Genomic DNA, 21,378 nt, shown 5'->3' with positions numbered 1-21,378 from the left:
CATTTTTTTTTTTTTTAATGGCTGCACCAATGGCATATGGAAGTTTTTTGGCCAGGGATTGAATGGAAGCCACAGGTGTGACCACAGCTGCAGCAATGCCAGATCCTTAATCCACTGTGCTGGGTGGGGGATTGAATCCATGCCTCTGCAGTGACCTGAGCTACTAGAGTCAGATTCTTAACCCCACTGTTCCACACTGGGAACTTCAGAAAGGTTTTTTGTTTTTGTCTTTTTAGGGCCACACCCGAAGCATATAGAAGTTCCCAGGCGAGGGGTCAAATCAGAGCTGCAGCTGCCAGCCTACACCACAGCCAAAGCAATGCAGGATCTGAGGCATGTCTGCAACCTATACCACAGCTGATGGCAACGCAGAATCCTTAACTCACTGAGCTGGGCCAGGGATCAAACCTGCATCCTCATGGATACTAGTCAGGTTTGTTTCCAGTGAGCACAAAAGTAACTCCCAGAAAGTATTTTTTAAAGTTAATACACCTCTATGCTCAAATATTGTGGCTAAGAGTTCTCACTTGGATTCATGTGGTATTGTAGTCTCCTTGGCGGAGGCTACACACTGGAGCAGAAGAGACTCATCCTTGTTCCCCAGCCTCTGAGATATAGTAGCAAGAATATTGGCTTTGGATTTGGGCCTGAAGTGAATTCTGAATGTTTGATGTTGGGCAAATTACTTAACCTTCCTAAATCTGTTTTTAACATGTGTAAAAGAGATAGTAACCCTCATAGGGTTGTTGTGAGATAATACAGATAATTATTGAGATAATGCATGTAGTATACTAATTTGATGCCAAATTCCCTCCCTGCTTACAAATTGAGCTAAAGATATACTGTAAAGGATTCTTTCTTCACTCAGTGTTTTTTTCATGGTTATCCTCTGGGACTCCCTGGGCATCAGCAGTTATAAAACCTTCATTTTGTATCCACTCCTTCCCTTTACAAACTCTTCTTCCTTCATAGCCCTGAATTGAGATTTTTGGGCTTATTCCTTTTTCCACAGGACTCATCATTTGGGACTCACATTTCATCATTTTCTTTATTTCACGGCTCTCTCCCCATGTCTCATCACCAGTCTCCACAGCGTGTAGCTCAGGTCTACCACTTCCCCACCAAGCAACCTCTGTTCACCTAGAAGGGACCAGGCTGAACACGTGCACAACACCCAACTGGTGCTTGACACACAGTAGATAATCATTGCCTGTGAATTTCCTTCCTTAGATCTGCAAGCTGTGAATTGGTTTTTACAGAGCTGTATTGACTATTGTGATTAAGTACAGTGATCCAAGAACTGTATTTTAGACAAGAAATTTTTTGGACATCACTGAATCAAATCTTTAAAACCACTGACTTTTGCATTTAGTGAGACTGTCATTCAGATAGAAATCATATCCATGTCTGGGCATCCACTTGATTTGTCCATATCTAGTTTTTAAATGTTTGAAATCTTTCCCTTGCATGGAAATGGAGTATGGGTGGCCTGCTTATACTTGGAGGTCTTTTTCAGGACAGAAGAAATTCCAAGACAATAAACATTTTAATCTGATATTAAGTTCCTTTGTGCAAACAAGCTTGCATAGCAAAATGGTGCAGATAAATGTAGAAGAAAATGGCTCTCACACAAATAAATGAAACTATATTATGTTTCTCTAGTATAAAAATAGATCAAATGGTAGGAGGACAAAAATAGGTGAAGTGGTAACATAAACTGACTTGTGTAATCAGAGGGTCAACTCTGACATTTTTCTCTCTGGGCCTTTTCTAATAGTTTTGTTGCTAGGGCTACAGTGTTTTTGCCAGATTGGAACAGGATTGTCAACTCTAATGGAGATTAAGTAGCTTTCCCAGCTAGATTTTTTTTTTTTTTAAATAAGCATTGGTTAATACTGCTGGCTTTCAAAGCTGTATTCATGAAGAATGGAAAGATCGCTAAAGATCTGTTTTTAGAAAATATAACTAATAAAATTTGAATTTTAGTAGACAGGTTCTATTCCATAGTTACTCCAACACAAATTTTTTTTCGTATTTACATTGAACAAAATAAGTTGAAATGTAATGTTATACGTTGAATAAAAAAAAGAATGGGAAATTTAGATTAAGCTGGAAAATAATACCTGAAGGAGTAACTGAACAATTCTTCTGATTAGTTGGAAAGTGTTTCACAACTGCTTGAAAATTCACTTTATTAACATTATAGATAAGGTATAGGATAAAGTACTGTCTTTTGTTTCCTTCCATTCATTGGTCCAAGTCATCTGAGGAAAGGGTAAATACAAACTCACCCAGTGAAACTCAGAGCCCAGTAAAGGAAAACTAATTTGTTTGGACACTCAGTTGCTAAAGGGGATGTAGATCAGAACCATAAGAAAAGGATGAAGAAACATTCCTTTTGATGTGCTTGTTATGGAGTCAAATGAGCTTCCTTGGCTGCAGGCAAAAAGGGACCATCTAAACTTTAAAAAACATGGTACTGTTTGCATGCTCATTGACCCCCACAATTCTGCATGTGCACTAAAGCATGAGAATTGGATGAAATAATCCATGTAAAGTGCCTAGCAAATGAAAAATATGGTGTTTTTCCCCCTGAAGTCTTTATATTTTTGTAGCCAGAAATCCAGTGTTAACTTTCAGTGAGAAAAGCTGAAGATCAGCCTTTAGTCAACTATCATGGCATTAGTGACACCTGGTGGAAAATATAGGCATTGCAATTTAGCATTATTATAGCTATTCTGAGCTTTCATGTAAATGAGTAAAACTAGATAAATTTTATAGACTAAGCAATTAAATAGAAACAGAGGTAAAGAAAAAAAAATTAAATGTCTGTGTGGATACCTACCTAAACCAGTATTATTTCTATTTCTGTATAACTATTCTTATTCAGGAAAAGACTTGTGAGTGGACCTGTTAGCCAGCTTCAACTACTCTTTAGGGAACAGGCTCTTGCAATGGCATTCAGGATACCCATCGTCAAATACTGGCCTGTTTGTCCAGCAGCACTAAGACATGAAAGAATGCAAGAAATTGCCCTTTACTCTTAAGGAGCACACAACTGGATCAAAGAGATGAGATTATCCAGATGAAATAACAGACAGATATATAATGAAATAAACCTGTTTGGTCACTTCATGGTCCTTTGCCATATATTGTCCTCTCCTTTATAAGATCCCAGGCTTCAGAAAGGCCAGGGCTTGGTTTCATTCATTCTGGCACTTGGCACACAATATTCTGTACATTAATAGACCTTCACAATATAATTTTTGATTGAATGGATACAGACTGTATTTACTTAAAAGTGAAGGATAAATGAGTAAAGATCTTTGAACAGTGTTGGCTACTAAGTACTTAATAAACTATTACAAAATGGGTTAAGATTTAGTATAGAGATTAGAAAAGACTTTTTAGAAGTTTGCCTTAAACTGACCTTTGAAAAATAAGTGGGAACTGAAAGAACATATGTGATGAGAGTATAAGTTATACTGGTATTTTCAACTGCTTAGAGGGCAAGTCCCCCATGTTGTTCAACTATATATGGAAAATTAAGACTGACAATGAGGTGAGAGTATAGAAAGATTCTACAATCTAACATTTGCTAAACTGAATTCCAAATGACCCTAATCATTTTACACAAAGAATGTTTATTTCAAATGTACTGTTATGAGATGAAGGGGATACCATAAATGCTTGTCCATTAAACTGAAGGTACCTCAAGACGTACTCAACTTTGTATCCTTAGGACCTACAATATAGTGGGCACAAGAAATAATATGCTGTACTGTAACTTTCCCAGACTTCGGACAATATTACAGAGCTACAGTAATCAAGATAGTGTGGCACTGGTATAAAAATGGACATACAGACCAGTGGAACAGAATGGAGAACCCAGAAATAAACCCAGAAAACTGTGGTAAATCCTTGACAAAGGAGGCAAGAATGTAAGAGGGGAAAAAGAGAGTTTCTTTAGCAAGTGGTGCTGGGAAAACTGAACAGCTGCATGTACATCAATGAAACTGGAACACACCCTCACACCATGCACAAAAATAAACTTAAGATGGCTTAAAGACTTATAAATATGACAAGACACCATCAGACTCCTAGAAGAGAACATAGTCAAAACATTCTTTGATATCAACCATACAGATGTTTTCTTAGGTCAGTCTCTCAAGGCAATAGAAATAAAACCAAAAATAAACCAATGGGACCTAATCAAACTCACAAGTTTTTGCACAGCAAAGAACCATTTAAAAAAAAAAAAAAGAAAAAAACCTACAGAATGGGAGAAAATCGTTACAAAAGATGCAATACACAAGGGCTTAATCTCTAAAATATACAAACAACTCAACAGCAAAAAAACCAAAACTCAATTGAAAAATGGGCAGAAGACCTAAACAGACATTTCTCCAAAGACATGGATGGCCAACAGGCACATGAAAAAATGCTTAACATCACTTAATTATCAGAGAAATGCAAATCAAAACTATAATGAAGTACTACTTCACATCTGTCAGAATGGCTGTCATTACTAAGACTACAAATAAGAAATGCTGGAGAGGGTATGAAGAAAAGGGAACCCTCCTACACTCTTGGTGGGAAAGTAAATTGGTGCAAACACTATGGAAAACAGGTACCTCAGAAAACTAAATATAGAACTACCATATGATCCAGAAATCCCACTCCTGGGCATATATCTGGACAAAATTTTCATTCACTGCAGCACTATTTATAACATCCAACACATGGAAACAACCTAAATGTCCACTAGACAGATAAATGGATTAAGATGTGGTACATATACACAGTGGAATACTACTCACCCATAAAAAGGAACAAAATAATGCCATTTGCAGCAACATGGATGGAACTAAAGATTCTCATACTAAGTGAACTAAGAAAGAGAGAGAGAGACAGATACCATATGATATCACTATATGTAGAATCTAATATATGGCACAAATGAACCTACAGAAAAGAAACAAACTCATGGATATGGAGAACAAACTTGTGGTAGCCAAAGGGTAGAGGAGGGAGTGGGATGAACTAAGAGTTTGGGTTTAGTAGACACAAACTATTGCCTTTGGGTGGATAAGTCCTACTGTACAGCACATGGAACTATATCTAATCACTTGTGATGGAACATGATGGATGATAATATGAGAAAAAATATATATATATGTATAACTGGGTCACTTTGCTGTATAGCAGAAATTGACAACATTGTAAGTCAACTATAATAAAAATTTTAAAAATAAAAAAATAATATGCAGCACTGAATCCATTGCAACTATTTAACTATCTATACCACACTTATATACAAATATTTTAAGGCAAATTTAAAACATACATTTAACTTTATTTTATCACTGTCATTTAAAGCTTGATTTTTATGAAACATAAAAAGGCATTTTTAAGAGTTCTGTATCATAGCAATTTAAACAGTAGAAACATCAACAGCTTCACAGGTTCATGTTACATAAATTAAAATCAATTGGAAAAATTTTCAATATGGAAACTATACAAATGAAATAAATGGCAAAAGAACCTAATAGGAGCAGTATTTCAGTACTTACAGACTATCATTAGTCACTTCAGGATCTAAACAAAGATTTCTTTTGCTCTATTTTATATTTAAATATTTCTCCATATTCTGAGCCAAGCTACTTGACAAAAAGGACTGACTTAGAAAGATATTAAGCTTCATAGCAAAAATTTTTCCACCTACAGTTACCACCTTCAAAGGAACTGACATTACAATGTTGATGTAATCTGCTAGTTCTCTTTGGAACAATGTGCAATAATTTACACCAGCCCTATGGAAAGGCAAACAGGCACCAAAAAATGGGACAACTATGCACAGATTCATTAAAGTATAATGTTAAGTTTTCCCCATCTAAATATTAACCAATGAAATAAAACATCAACTGTAGTTGATTTGGTTTCAGGAAAACCACATTTGAGAATCACAGGTACATTACTGTCCTCTTCTCATCCTCAGTCATTGACAGGAATTTTGTAGGCTACCATGCTATTTACTTTGTGAATTGTAGTAGTAAATGAACGAAGACGAACTTCCTCAGAATTGGTTATGAACTGTGGTCCCGATTCTTCCCATTTTTCAGGTACAACCAAATCTTTGTCTGTATAAATCAGGAGATCAAACGAACCTAAATTGGAAATAAAATTAATCGAGTAAATTCTTTTCCAAAGGAAAACTACCCTCTCCCTCTCGCTCACATTTTGAACCACCCACAGTATTATAAAAGAGAGTTTAGCCTGCTCTCTAATAACTAGTTAATTGCTTTTCCTCAATGGAAATTTACTATAGTACTGAAAATACTGTACTTTTTTCACTTTATCTTATGAAAAATTCAATTTTTTTTTCTTTAAAAAGAAAACCATCAAAAATACACACAAGATGGCATGAATATAATCTACAGGGAAGCTGACATCTTGGTTCTGTGACTGATGTATCCAAGTACCTAAAACAGTGTCTGGTATATAGTGTGTATAAGGAAGTATCTGATGATTGAAGGAGTGACAAAGATAGAAAAGCAAGACATAATGATAGCTATAGTCTTAAATACATATGTAAAAAAATTAAGATAATGAAAGGAATTTCATCAAAACATTCAAGAATGAGTACTGTGGAATACTTTCATTCTTTTCCTTTTTAGCATTTCCAAATTTTTTAGAATGCATATAACATTACTTTTGCTTTATAATGCTTTTTTCATTTTTATTATAAGATATTGATCATTAAGAAAAAACTTAACAAAGGGATACTTCTTAAAATAGTAGCTCAGTCTTTTCCCCAACAAATTTAAGTCAATGTGAAGTTGTATAGTACTTACAAGAGACTTCCAGCAGTGGCAGAAATGTCACTGTAGCTGTGATCTGTCTAATCACTGACCGGATTTCATCTTGGATGGCTTTCTGAGATTTTTCTCTGGGTGCACTATCAAAGAAACCAAATCAATTAATTTATGTGAAGTTGTAATGAGTTACTTATGTTATTAAATGCTTCCAAAATCAAATAAGTAATATATTAAAAAGGAGTTTCTTAAAAACAAGACCTATACCACAACAGGCATAATAGATATTTTTATTATTTCATTTATCTTTCTGGTTATTTTTTATGGTTGGTTTTAGTATCAGGTCATTTTTTTTTTTTCTTTTTAGGGCCATACCTGCCCAGGCAAGGGGCAGAATCAGAGCTGCAACTGCCGGCCTATGCCACAGCCATGGCAATGTGAGATCCAAGCTGGTCCAAGCCGTGTCTGTGATCTACACCACAGCTCATGGTAATACCAGGTCCTTAACCCACTGAGAAAGCCCAGGGGTTGAACCCACACCCTCTTGGATATTAGCTGGATTCTTAACCCACTGAACCACAATGGGAATTCCTGTATCAGGTCATTTTCTATCAAATAAGCAGAAAATTTGCCAGGTGCTTCAAGTTAGAGAAACTTTAGCCCTCTTAAAAAATAAAAATAACAGTGCTGTCTAAAATGTTTAATTGGTATTTTTAGTTATGCCTAAATGTCTAACTATTACCTCAAATAAGATATCAAATTATACACCAAATTATTTTTATTTATTTATTGCTTTTTAGGGCCCATCCGTGGCATATGGAGGTTCCCAGGCTGTGAGTCTAATCAGAGCTACAGCTGCTGGCCTACACCACAGCCACAGCAATGCCAGATCTGAGCCGAATCTGCTACCTACACCACAGCTCATGGCAACACTGGATCCTTAACCCACTGAGTGAGGCCAGGGATTGAACCCACAACCTCATGGTTTCTAGTTGGATTTGTTTCCACTGTGCCACGATGGGGACTCCCAAATTATTTTTATAAGCTAAAAATTTCCTAAAATAGACCAAAGCCTTCAGAAGCAAACTACATTTCATTATGAGAAATGGTTCTCAAGTTCCTGTCGTAGCTCAGCAGAAATGAATCTGACTAGCATCTGTGAGAAAGCAGGTTGAATCCCTGGCCTCGATCAGTGGGTTAAGGATCTGGTGTTGCCTTGAGCTGTGGTGTAGGTTGTAGACATGGCTTGGATCTGACATGACTGTGGCTGTGGCCAGCAGCTACAGCTCCAATTTGACGCCTAGCATGGGAACCTCCATATGCCATGGGCGTGGCCCTAAAAAGACCAAAAAAGAAATGGTTCTGAATTTGCAGGTAAGCTTGATTAGGACAATGCTAGACATTAGCATATAATGATGGGCTTTTCCCATTTAGGTGGTCTAGAAACTTCCAAGTTAATGAAGGATCTTATGAAACTTGTGGCATTAAATGAAATATAGTAGAACTGCAACTTAAACTGGGTGAGTCTAGGATAATCCCTTATGGTTAAAAGTTATCTTTAAACAATTCAATAAACAGGCCACCTAGTATATCAAATGTAGTTTTTGCATATACCACTATAAATACTAAAGTTTGATCACCAATTTAGACTAAAAGTACATTAATTATCTGTGTAAGTCAACAATATGCTAAATGAGTACAATTCTTTTATACAGGAGAAACATCCTAGAAAACCCTATACCTTATATGAAACTTCTTCAATATAATTAGAACTCATTTCGTGAAGAAAACAAATTTTAAAACATATGAAAGTGGAAATAATTTAATTTCTACTTACCTGTCATCTTTTGCAGTCTTGTCACACTCAATATCAAACTGCCATCTTTCAAGGACCTCACCACTTTCAATATTTGAGATGACTACCACCAGTTTCTGAACTGAACACTTGTATAACCACTCTGCAATACATAACAAGGCATATTTTTTAGTTTACAGCATTACAAAGCAACCCTCTTCTGAGGTTCCACTTCCTATCCTCAGCAAATTTCTACCACTGCTACTTTGGATCTCCTCCAAATTGTACAGAAAACTTGCTCCATCAGTAACTAGCTCTTGTTTTCAAATGCTCAGTATTTGTGCCAGGTACAGAACTGATGTATAGCACTGGTGGATAGCGCAATGAATGTCCAGTGCTTTCATCCTAATCCAAGGGAAGAGGGTAGGCAGTGGCATTAGTCTAATCATTTCACATTTATAGGCATAATGATTAGATTAACTGCTATGAAGATGCAATATATGGTACAATGAAAGCATAAAATAGGAAAATGTGGGAGTTCCCATTGTGGCATAGCAGAAATGAATCTGACTAGGAACCATGAAGTTGCGGGTTTGATCCCTGGTTTCGCTCAGTGGGTTAAGGAGCCAGCATTGCCATGAGCTGTCAGGTAGGTTGTAGACACGGCTTGGATCTGGCATTGCTATGGCTCGGGAGTAGGCTGGCAGCAACAGCTCCGATTTAACCCCAGCCTGGGAACCTACATATGCTGCAGGTGCGGCCCTAAAAAGACCAAAAAAAAAAAAAAAAAAAAAGAGGAAAATGAGACTCAGGAGAGTTTGAATTCAGTTCTGAGAATCAACATTACATATGCAAAAGGCTAGGGAAGAGGTATAGGTCTTAAAGACTAAAAGGGAAGAGCATCGGATCAGAGGGTGAAAGAAGGCCAGTATAACTGCAGTTAAGAAAGGGAGAATAAGGAGTTCCTGCTGTAGCACCTTGAGATTGGCAGCAGGACTGGTGGTGTAGGACACAGATATGATCCTATCTCCCCTGCCTGGCACAGTGGGTTAATAAGCAACTGATGTTGCAGCAGCTGTGGCTTAGGTCACAACTTCGGCTCTAATCTGATCCCTGGCCCAGGAACTCCATATGCTGTGGGATGGCCAAAAGGGAAAAAAAGGGGGGAGGGGATGAACAAATCAAGTTTGGCAAGATAAATAAGGACCAGACCATGCAAAACCATGTGGGCCAAATTAAAGAAATTATACTTTAACAACTAGGGGGGTTGTTACCATGTTTGAAATAGGCTGTGAGGTAATGACACTTCTGTCTCAAAACTGTCATTCTGGATGTGATGTGGGATGTGAAATGGAGGTAAATAGGGGATCTAGGGACACTAATTATCAATTCAAGCAAGAGGTAATAAAGGCTTGTAGGAGGATAAACTGGTAGAGGTGAAGCAGCAGCCAGATTGAAGAGACTTCATTGTTAAAATTTATAGGATTGCCTCAAAGTAAAGAAGAGGAATGAAATTAGGAATACCACCCAAGTTTTTGATTTATATCACTAATTGGATGGTTGATCCATTCACTGAGAGGAAAGAAAAGAGAAATGGAGATGATCCTGAATTTAGTTTTTAATATGCAGTTTGAAATATCTCTGGGGTAACCACATAAAGATTATCAGTGGAGCCAATAAACCTATGAGCCCAGAGTTTAGAGAGGTTTCACTTAGATCTAAGTTTATTAGTCAACTATACAAAGGCTGTTACTGAAACTATACACATATGAGATTAACTAGAGAGAGATTATAGCAAGAGGCCTCATATTGAGTCCTGAATGAATCTTAAAAATTAGGAAAGTATATTTAGGAAATGAGCAGTTTTCCTGATTAAAAGTTTCCCTCGTCTTTTTTTTTTAAAGATAGAAAATGATTTAGACTAGTGCATAGTCTTTAAAAAAAAATAACTTTTTAAAAATGTAAAGTATTCTTAGTTTGAAGACAGTAAAAAATTAAGCTACTTGCTGGATTTGGCCTGTCAGCCTTGCTTACCCCTGGCATATATGAACAATTTTTTTTTTTTTTGTCTTTTTGCTATTTCTTGGGCTGCCCCTGCGGCATATGGAAGTTCCCAGGCTAGGGGTCTAATTGGAGCTGTATCCTCCGCCCTACACCAGAGCCACAGCAACGCAGGATCCCAGCCGAGTCTGCAACCTACACCATAGCTCACGGCAATGCCGGAGCGTTAACCCACTGAGCAAGGGCAGGATCGAACCCGCAACCTCATGGTTCCTAGTCGGAGTCGTTAACCACTGTGCCACGACGGGAACTCCCTATGAACAATTTTTTTCAGCTTAGTTCTGAAAGGAGACTAGGGGGTAATTTGAAGATATGAGGTAATTTTTTTTTCTCATAAACATGGAGATGGAGTTCCCATTGTGGCTCAGTGAGTTATGAACCCAACTAGTATCCCTGAGAATGTGGGTTTGATCCCTGGCCTTGCTCAGCAGGTTAAGGATCTGATATTGTTGTGAGCTGTGGTGCAGGTCACAGACATGGCTGAGATCCCTCATTGCTATGGCTGTGACGTAGGCCAGCAGATGCAGCTCTGATTCAGCCTCTAGCTTGGGAACTTCCACATGCTGCAGGTGTGGCCCAAAAGAGCAGGGAAAAAAAAAAAAAAAAAAAAAAACCACAGAGGGAAAAAAAATGAAGCGAGATAAAACCAAGTGGAATAATCAAAATCAAAACAACGAAGTCAACACTGTAAGACAGAGGAAATAGGGTAAAGTTCCTAAAAAGGCTAGAGGAGTGGATTTAAAATAAGACTGAACAATTTGCTTGTAAAGTGCAATTCCTCCATTTTAACTGAAATAAAAGGGAGAAGTTAAATAGGAAGTTAGATAGTATCACCTTAGATACATCTGAGGTGAAATGTCATTGGTCTCAAAGGAGACAACCCAAAAAACCAGTAACTTAGACATGGCTTGCTAAACAAGGCTTGCTTTTCCACCAAATTAAGGTGAAGATATAGATTCATAGTTGCCTAGAGGTTCCATGCCAAATAATTTGCAGCCCTATGAATGATTATGGGAGATTTAGCCCTGAAACTACTTGAAACAAAAAAAGATTTATTAATTTTAAAATTAAAAACAACATGGAAGCACCTAAATGTCTACCGGCAGAGGAGTGGATAAAGAAGACATGGTACATACATATACTGGAATATTCCTCAGCCATAAAAAAAAATAATGGCATTTGCAGCAACATGGATGGACCTAGAAACTATCATACTGGGTGAAGTTTGTAAGACAGTGAGACACCAATGTCATATGCTATCACTTATATGGGGAATCTAAAAAAAGGATACAGTGAACTTCTTTGCGGAAGAGATACTGACTCAGACTTTCAAAAACTTAGACGGTTTCGAAGAAGACACGTTGGGGGTTGGGGGATGGGCTGGGGGTTTGGGATGGAAATGCTGTAAAATTGGGTTGTGATGATTGTTGTACAACTATAAATGTAATAAAATTCATTGAATTAAAAAAATCAAGCTGCTTGAAACAAAAAAGATTCATTTAAAATTAAAAACATGGAAGCAACATAAATGTCCACTGACAGAGGAATGGATAAAGAAGATGTGGTACATATATACAATGGAATATTACTCAGCCATAAAAAAGAATGAAATAATGCCATTTGCAGCAACATGGATGGACCTAGAGATTATCATACTAAGTGAAGTTAGTGAAAGACAAACATGATAGCACTTAATGTGGAATCTTAAAAAAAAAAAAAAAAAAAAAGGATACAAATGAAGTTATTTGCAGAACAGAGACTTTGAAAAACTTATGGTAACCAAAGGGGAGAAGTGGAGGAAGAGGGATGGGGTGGGGGATTGATTTGGGATTGGCATATGCACACTGAGGTATATGGAATGCTTGCCCAATAGGGACCTGCTGTATAGCACAGGGAACTCCACCAAACAGTCTGTGATGGGCTACATGGGAAAGGAATCTGAAAAAGAATGCATGTGTATACATGTATAACTGAATCATTGTGTTGTACAGCAGAAATTATCACAACATTGTAAATCAACTATACCTTAGTAAAAACTTAAAAAAAAATAAAGATGAGGGCTGTAGTGTTTTTTAGAACTTTGGAAGATCAATGTGTGGATATGGAAAAATATCCTACAACACAGAAAAATTAGAAATGAGAACCCTAGGTGGAGACAAACATGAAAGAGAAACTAGAAATTTTAGAAGAAAGAAGAGGAATAGATGGAGAACAAGTATTAATTAAACAATACTGACACTTCTTGAGCTAAAAGGAAAAAATAAGTATTCAGACTCACATGTAGGATTTAAGACAAGACAATGGAAACAGGTGAAAAGTAAGAAAATTCTAATGGTGCTCTGTTATTTGGTAGTTGTTCTTTTTAAAGTTTAGTCCCCAGGTTGAATTCAGTTTTGTTTCCTTCATCTTAATGATGGCTTTAGACTCCATGCAGCTACAAATACATATATATATAGTGGATTTTTCTCAGATAATGAACACCAATATAATTATGTAAAATTCCAACATGTTCCATTTGGTCACATAAACTGCAACACTCATTTCTAAAGGAGTTGATGGGAATTGTTTCATTACGCCGTATCACGTTCCTAACATGAAAATATTCAGCCCACTCAAAATGGGGTAAAGGTGGGACTTCTTTTTGATTTATTTTCTTCCTCCCAGTTATTTCACTATATTTGAGATGGTAGTGTGTTTTACACCACCAGGTATACAGATGAAAAATGACCAGCAAGCTGCTAGAAAATGGATCCTAGAATGCTGGCAAAACTCAAAACTGTTTCCAACAATGAAATACCTTTTAGTTGTTCCACCACATTATTTAGGTATTTTATGAGCTCAGGGTCAGTAGTTACAAGCAAGGTAAGTCCGTATTTCTGTACTCGAGTAAAGGTTTCAGATGGATATATGCCACGCTGATATAAAATGCTGTTGATGCCAAATGCTGAAAACAAAAGAAATGTTAAAAGTCATTTTCATTTTGTAATTCTGAGAAATAAAAACATATTTAGTCATGTGGCTATGGTTTCATTAATGGTGTAAAGCTGTAAATGTTTAAACACGCGTTTGTGTTTTGCTCAAAGGTACAAAGTGAAATTAAAAAGCTTTAAAATTTTGCTTCTAAACAAAAAAGTGGTATCTGCATTTAAGTGGCAATAAAAGAAACATGGCAAACTGCATTTATCTACCAGTGCCAAATTTCATTTCATTGTAAAACAATTCTAAATTCAGACTTTATGGTTAGAGGATGTCAAAAGAAGCAACTGAGTCGTCCAACGCCCAGGCAAGCCTCTCCTTTTTTTCCTCCTTTTCTTCTCACAAGTCCTGCCAGGTTCTATCAGAAGGTGCAACTATCAGAAGAACGCCTCCCCAAGTCTAGCCCATTACCGTCAATCCCTGATTCACCTCGGGTGGGTATGGGGTTTGCTCCCGGCTAAGCGGTTATATCGCCAGGCAGGCCTCAGCAGAACCTAGGCCGCCTCCTCCACCATTAGCAACGCGTCCGGAAGAGGCATCTGCATCCGCTTCTTCTAGATCCCTCCTGCCTGGCAGGACGCTGAGACTGAGAGGGCTCGGATTCGCGTCCGCTCTGACCCAATGGGTTCTCCCCGCCACCGTACCGAGCCGCGGGCCTACTTGGCGGCCTGGGCACAGTTCTCCCCGCTCTCCGGCCTGCGCGAGAAGGACTTACAGAAGAACTCCGCCACGATTTCGGCGCTCCCGCGTAGGGTAATGCCTTGCTCCCGGGAGAGCTGCAGCGCCATGGCCAGGCCCACGGATGAAGAGATGCGCTTTCACGCGGCAACCAGCCTCACCAGTGACTTCCAGAGTAGTTCCCCGCCACCGGTTTCAAAAGTAACGACGCAGGACGCCGTCGACTCTTTCGCGCAGGCGCAACGAGCCTTTAGGCCCCGCCCTTACACCACGGGATCTGGCTTGTTTTCTCCTTCCTCCCGTAGCTGCTCTTCGCGCCTGCGCAGTGGGTGGACGTGCTCACGCTGTTGAGTCGTTGCGTCGCGGTGGGTTCCTTGTGGAACTCCTGCGGTTGTTGATTGGCTAGCTGGGGGCTTGCGGCAAAGACGGTAGATCGCGGTTTTAGTAGCCGCGCCTTGAGTCTTCAGGCAGAAGGGGTAAGGAGCACAACTCCTGAGTTTGAAAGATATTTTGAAAATGCTCCGATCTGTCTGCTAGCCGTACCTTAAGTAGCCCCAGTGATTCTTAGTGGGCGGGCGGAACTCCTCAGATGCTTTGGGAGTTTCTAAAGCTACTGCGTGCGCACCAGACACGGTTTTATTAGAGACCCTGATTACTGTGTGGGCGCGCGGCTTTTCCTGAGAAATTGGTTTAGGTATTAAAGGGATGAACTGCGTCCATTCTTCTTTCCCTTGTCTGTTCTGGGCTCAGCTCACGTCTACTCCTCAGCCCGACCCTCTGCTAGGCTCAGTCTGGGGGCAGCCTGAGGCTGTCTCTGATGGTCCAGCTTGCACTCTGCACCCCGCCATCCTTCGGCGACTGGTCAGGAGTAAGGTCACTTCACCAAAAAGGCCTTTCAACACTGAAGAACTTTAACGTGAATTTTGAATTTTATTGTTAGGATGAGAAGTACTAAAGAGATAGCGCGCAACTAATGTGCATGTCAGTTGTTTTGAAACAAGTTTATTCTTAAAGTGGGTAGAAAAAATGTAAAATGAAATCTGAAAAACTTAACCACCTTACATAATGTTATTTAATTGTATGAAAAAATGCCTGAGTGTATTAGTTTTCTATTGCTGCATAATAAATTACCACAAATGAGTGGCTTAAAACAACACCCATTTATTATCAGTCCTTCAGTCAGGAGCATGGCATGGCATAGGTGAGTTCTCTACTGTAGTCTTCACAAGTTTGAAATAAGGGCATTTGTCTGCAAGTGGGATCTTACCTAAAATCAGGGGTCCTCTTCTGAGGCCCTTGGTTCTTGGTAGACTTAATATCCTTGTTCTTGGACTGATGTTCTCACTGGCTTGCCAGCTGTGGGCAGAGGCCAGTCTTGTGCTTTTGCCAGGTAGCCCTTCCATAAATCTCAGGCTTCCAGTCTCTGACTTCTGGGAGGTCCCTTTTAAAGGCTCAAGTGATTAGGTCAGACCCAGTCAGATAATTTCCTCTTTGATGAACCTAATCCTCAAAGTGATAACTCCTAATAATCACTACTCTGGCCACACTAAAGTGGAGGGATTCTATAGGATAGGCTCCCTGGAGGCCACAAATTTTGAGGACGGCCTTAGAACTCTGCCTATTCAGTGTTATATATCAAAACTTGATCAGTTTAAAGACTGAAACAGGTATAATATGTAATAAGTTGATTTGATCCAATAAAATTTTCCTTACATCCTTTAGTTTCTGTGGTACAAATGTGTGTGTGTTTATAAATCACCGTCTTTTCATTCCTTCCACCAGGATTTTGGCTTCTGGCTGATAGAGCTTGATGCCCACCTTACTCCATGTAGAAATTGCCTCTCTTTCTAAGGAATTTACAACTTAACACTTCATGAAAGACTTCTTTTTGTTTCATAATAATACAGTTTTTAAGTTATCTGAAGATGCAAATAATCTTTAGTATAATTTTGGAGGTTCTAGAAGCTGCCCAAGTATGAGATTTCCAATATAGAGAAAGTATTTAATACTTTCTTTGTGTTCTTTGAGACAGTATAAGAAATAATTAAGACTTAGAAAGCATGGTCTGTAGTTTTTGAGAAGTTTGTAATCTAGTTTTGTTTAAATATGCATACTTAAAAAAAAAGTCAAAGGCTCACAAATTTAATCTTATCTGGCTTCTGTCTATCTGGGCAGCCCCAGGTTACTATCCTAATCTTCTTACTCCTTTAGTAACTTCCCCAACTTGACTTTTCCTAGTGTGCTGTCTCTATGCAGAAGTTTTGTAATATCTGTTCAAATTTCTGATTATGTTTTTAAAAACTTAAATTTACTGTATTAAATACAGTTTCATTTACTCCTCAGATTATAAGGTTCTGCTCTAATACATTACCATCTCATAATGCCATATCAGAGCATACCTTTTCATTATTACAGTGAGAACAATTATGTTGTCATTATTTAAAGATTTGTTTTGTATCTTCTGTTTTGGCAGAGGATTCATGATGACATTTAGTGGGTGCTCCACAAATATTTGTTGAATGAATATTTGGATATTTGCTAAGAAAGCTTCATGGGAGGACCCAAAATATTTTCCAGTAGGAGAGCAGGTTGGGTGGATGAGGTGAGGGCACTTTTAAGGAGTTTTGACTACAACTCTTGAGTTGATTGAACTACCAAGGATTTCTAAATTCTTAGAATTGATGTGATTTCAAGGGCGTTTTTTTCAAGTGTAATTCAGTAATGTTTGTAGAATGGATTGCGCACAGAGCCATCTAGAGTGGTGGTTCTTAAACTTGAGCATGTCAAAGAATGACTTTGTTATTTTGCCATCTATGTAGATTCCTGGCTGCTATTCCTCCTTCCTTAAGGCTGTCTCAGTTTAGTACCATGGCCGCTAGCTGTATGTTACTCTTAGGCACTTGAAATATACTGGTCTGAACTGAGATATGCTTCAAATATAAAGTACGAGATTTTGAAGACTTAGTATAAAAAGAGATTGTGAAGTATATTCACATGTTTTTAATTGATTATATATTAAGATGATATTTTACATGCATTGGATTAAGTAAAAGTATTGAAATAATTTCACATTTATTTTTAGCTTTTTGATCTACAATAACATTTAAAATTACATATGTGGAGTTCTCTTTATGGCTCAGTGGTTAACAATCCTGACTAGGATCCATGAGGATGTGGGTTCAATCCCTGGCCTCACTCAGTGGGTTAAGGATCCAGTGTTGCTCTGAGCTGTGGTGTAGGTCACAGATGTGGCCCCGTGTTGCTCTGGCTCTGGTGTAGGCTGGCACTTACAGCTCCAATTCGATCCCTAGCCTGGGAACTTCCCAGTGCCACATGGGCAACCCTAAAAAGCAAAAAAAAAAAAAAATTACGTGTGTTACTTGTGTTATATTTCTATTGGACAGTAATTTGTGAGGTGTAGGAGATGGCATTTTAAAAAAATATCCTAATATAAATTAGACATTTTAAAACAAAACATAAAATAGTGTGTACATCAATATGAAAGTGCTTACACAAGACTCTAAGACTATAATGGCAGACATAATAGAGATGATTGCACCTATACATAAATGTAGGAGATGACATATTTTAACCAGCATCCCAAGTGATTCTAATGCAAGTTCTTAAATCACTCTTTAAAAAGCAGTAAACTACAATGGCGATTTTACTAATGCAGGCCTAGAGGTTGAATTCCTGGACTAGATGGATGTCAGAGTTTAAATAAGAAGGTATGCATTGGAGCAAGACATTCTGAAAAAAAAAAAAAAATGAGTTTTGACTGATATGGAAGAAGAATGAAATGGTGGTCCAGAATCCAAGGTGGCAAGTCAACAGTATATGGTAGTGTTGGTTAAAGCTATGAGGATGTTAGGAAGAGCTGCTCAAGTCTGAGCTTATTCTGTTTCTTATTTATCACTATAACATTAACGATTCTAAAAGCTTTAGAGAGAATTCTTTCCCATTAACTTTTGGGTGCTTGGTTTGCTATTGACGCCTTCTTATCTAAAGCATGCACCCTTATCTTCATGGAAAGTTTTTTAAAAAATTGTTTTCATTACTAGAGTTTACTTTTATTCACAATTTAGTGAAGTCTTTCCAATGTGTATTGTTTAGTGGAAGGTTATTTGAATAGGGAGAAGTAAAAATTAAGATTTACTTCTGAAGAAAATTCAAGCAGAGTACATAAACTAGTATTAATAAGAGTGATAACTATGAAAATGTATGTCATAAACAGGCCTGTATTCCATACTAGGATGCTAAAATCAGAAATTTTCCTAAGCTAAAATCAAATGGAATTCTAAGCAAAAAGTAATTTTTTTTTTTTTTTTTTTTGTCTTTTTAGGGCCGCACTTGCAGCATATGAAAGTTCCCAGGCTAGGAGTCCAATCAGAGCTGTTGCTGCTGGCCTATGCCAGAGCCACAGCAACACCAAAACTGAGCCGCGTCTGTGACCTAAACCACAGCTCATGACAACACCGGATCCTTAACCCACTGAGCGAGGCCAGGGATTGAACCTTGCAACCTCATTGTTCCTAGTCGGATTCATTTCCGATGGGCCAAGACCGGACCTCCAAGCAGAAAGTAACTTAATAACTTAGTTGGGCAGTCGTATAGGTGAGGAAACTGAGGTGCAGAGTGGCTATATATTCTGATTCAGTATCTGGTCAGTAAGAACTGTTCCTAACTTAGTTTCTTTTAAAATTATTTCTGTTTGGGGAGTTCCCATTGTGGCGCAGCAGAAACAAATCCGCCTAGGTAGGTTGCAGACGCGGCTCAGATCTGGCCTTGCTGTGGCTCTGGCGTAGGCTGGTAGCAGCAGCACCGATTAGACCCCTAGCCTGGGAACCTCCATATGCTGCGGGTGCAGCCCTAAAAAGACTACATAAATAAATAAATAAAATTATTTTTATTTGAATACATACTGGAAAATGCTATTTTTAAAATATTAACTGATTTTTAGACCAAGAGTATTCAATAATCTGTATACTTGTCAAGAAAGTGGCAGTTACAATTCATAATAAATTTTATGCCGGTACACAGATGGTTTCAACTGCCACAAGATGGCAGTCTTTTCATGTGAAATAATACCTTTTAAAAATTCAGTCCATGTATATGTGCTTTAATTCAAAGTGAAATGCGGAAAAAAAAGAATTTAGTGATTTCTAAGGTATTTGTATATGTGGAATACATCAAAATGAAATGTTTTATCATAATGTATTACAGAACTGGTATCCTTCGTTTAAACATTTAGTGTGTATGGATACACACATGCTGCAAAACATTTATAGTTGCATTTAATCTACATATTTTTATATGGAAAGATAAAGTATTTTTGATAGTTGAATCATTATTATGAGAGACTTATGACAGTTTCCTTCAAATTGCCAGGTGTTATTTTATTCTTGAGTCCAATAGCTTGAAATAGTGCATTTTGTTTTAAAATGGGTAAGACAGGGATTCTTATCTTTAAGATAATTTTAATAAGACAGTCTTCTACTAAATTTAGATTTAAAAATTCCTATGCACATATATATTTATGTCAGTGTGGGGAATTTTCTTTAAAAGAAAAGATGCTTTCATACTTTTTGTTTCTTATACAGATCATTACTCATTTGATGTGAGGAGCAAGAATTAAAGTTAGAAATTTTCTACTCTGATTTCTTAAGGTTTATTTTGTAGATCTAATGAATTTTTACATTTTTCATAAGCTTAACAATTAAATTACATAATGTAAATCTCCTAAAGATCTATTTTACCCAAATACTTTCATTCTAAGGAGGCTTTGATTGTTAGGACCAACAATCTGTGTTCAAAAGGGTAAAACAAATTTGAATCATGACATAATAAGCAATGACTTAACAAAATTAAAAAATATATCTCCATACTTGCATAATTCATAATTTTAATGATCCAGTTGCATATATAGGATATTTAATTTTTATTTTTAGTAAAAAGAACAAAAATTACTGTAAACATATTAATAATTCTATAAGTTCTTATAATGAAAAATATGAGCTGTTCTTATCAGAAAGCATTACTATGGGTTTTGTTTGTTTGTTTGTTTGTTTTTAATAGCCACACCGTGGTATATGGAGGTTCCCAGACCAGGGACTGAATCCCAGCTGCAGCTGTGACATGCTCCATAGCTAGAGCAACACTGGATCCTTTAACCACTGTGCTGGGCCAGGGATTGAAACCATGCCTCCATAGTGACCTGAGCCACTGCAGTTGGATTCTTAACTTACTGCACCACAGCAGAATTTTTTTATAATTCTGTTATGACAAGTGATACAAGGTCACCAAGAAGTCTTTCATAGCTCAACCATGATTAGGTACCAAAAGGCATAATTTGAAAAGGTAGGAGATACTGTTACTCATATTTAATCCCTAGAGACTGATGGAATATATATGTGTGTGTGTGTGTGTGTGTGTGTGTGATATATATATGTAGAATGGGTACTGCAATCCATTGGATTTGACAGTAGAGTATATTTTAAAATATAGTTGACATTCAAAATAACTCAATAGTTTCTGATAAGGAAACTAGCAACTCAAAGCCTCTGTGAAGAATTAGAAACCATGGTTGCAATTAAATTAATAAAAACAGATATAATGTATTAAATTACTTTATAATTGTTCTGAGTCTTTTGTATATAGGGTCATTTTTATTTTTGCGTAATATGTAAATCTAGGTGAATTAGTTCTGCTAAATCTACCAACTAAGAACAAAATTAAGATGTTATTTGAGGAGTTCCCGTCATGGCACAGTGGTTAACGAATCCGACTAGGAACCATGAGGTTGCGGGTTTGGTCCCTGCCCTTGCTCAGTGGGTTAAGGATCCGGTGTTGCCGTGAGCTGTGGTGTAGGTTGCAGACGCAGCTCGGATCCCGCGTTGCTGTGGCTCTGGTGTAGGCCGATGTCTACAGCTCCGACTGGACCCCTAGCCTGGGAATCTCCATATGCTGTGGGAGTGGCCCAAGAAATAGCAAAAAAAGACAAAAAACAAAAAAAACCCCAAAAAACAAACAAACAAAAAGATGTTATTTGAGGAG

At 37.7% G+C, this 21,378-nt stretch overlaps 1 protein-coding gene and 1 long non-coding RNA gene across 4 annotated transcripts in view; one reads left to right on the top strand and one right to left on the bottom strand.

Annotated features, from left to right (window-relative positions):
- Positions 1 to 21,378, top strand: part of LOC106504732 (uncharacterized) — an 832,408-nt gene that overhangs the window by 249,598 nt on the left and 561,432 nt on the right. The window contains exon 4 of one of the 3 annotated variants that reach the window (XR_014813122.1): positions 2,891 to 3,336. The exons of the other annotated variants lie outside the window; for them this stretch is intronic. This is a non-coding gene — a long non-coding RNA (uncharacterized LOC106504732). Of the gene's footprint in view, positions 1 to 2,890; positions 3,337 to 21,378 lie in introns of those variants that run through there. 3 annotated transcript variants of the gene reach the window in all.
- Positions 5,336 to 14,531, bottom strand: MAD2L1 (mitotic arrest deficient 2 like 1). Its single transcript, XM_003129223.5, has 5 exons — positions 14,363 to 14,531; positions 13,469 to 13,615; positions 8,653 to 8,773; positions 6,855 to 6,958; positions 5,336 to 6,167 (listed from the first exon to the last, which is right to left on the bottom strand). The coding sequence occupies exons 1-5, from the start codon at positions 14,433 to 14,435 to the stop codon at positions 5,995 to 5,997; spliced, it is 618 nt and encodes a 205-aa protein (XP_003129271.1). The 5' UTR covers positions 14,436 to 14,531; the 3' UTR covers positions 5,336 to 5,994.

This window comes from Sus scrofa, chromosome 8 (genome assembly GCF_054392235.1).
Source record: "Sus scrofa isolate SSC_HxYL_T2T_F1_AM1 chromosome 8, Sscrofa_HxYL_maternal_Yorkshire_Landrace_v2.0, whole genome shotgun sequence".
NCBI lineage: Eukaryota > Metazoa > Chordata > Mammalia > Artiodactyla > Suidae > Sus > Sus scrofa.
This window is presented reverse-complemented; position numbering and strand designations above follow the sequence as displayed.

Coding starts and splice junctions, on each gene's coding strand:
- MAD2L1 (XM_003129223.5), bottom strand. CDS start 14,435: ATGGCGCTGCAGCTCTCCCGGGAGCAAGGCATTACCCTACGCGGGAGC. Junction 13,616..14,362: donor AATCGTGGCGGAGTTCTTCT/GTAAGTCCTTCT, acceptor TTTTGTTTTCAG/CATTTGGCATCAACAGCATT. Junction 8,774..13,468: donor TGTGGTGGAACAACTAAAAG/GTATTTCATTGT, acceptor TATGTATTGCAG/AGTGGTTATACAAGTGTTCA.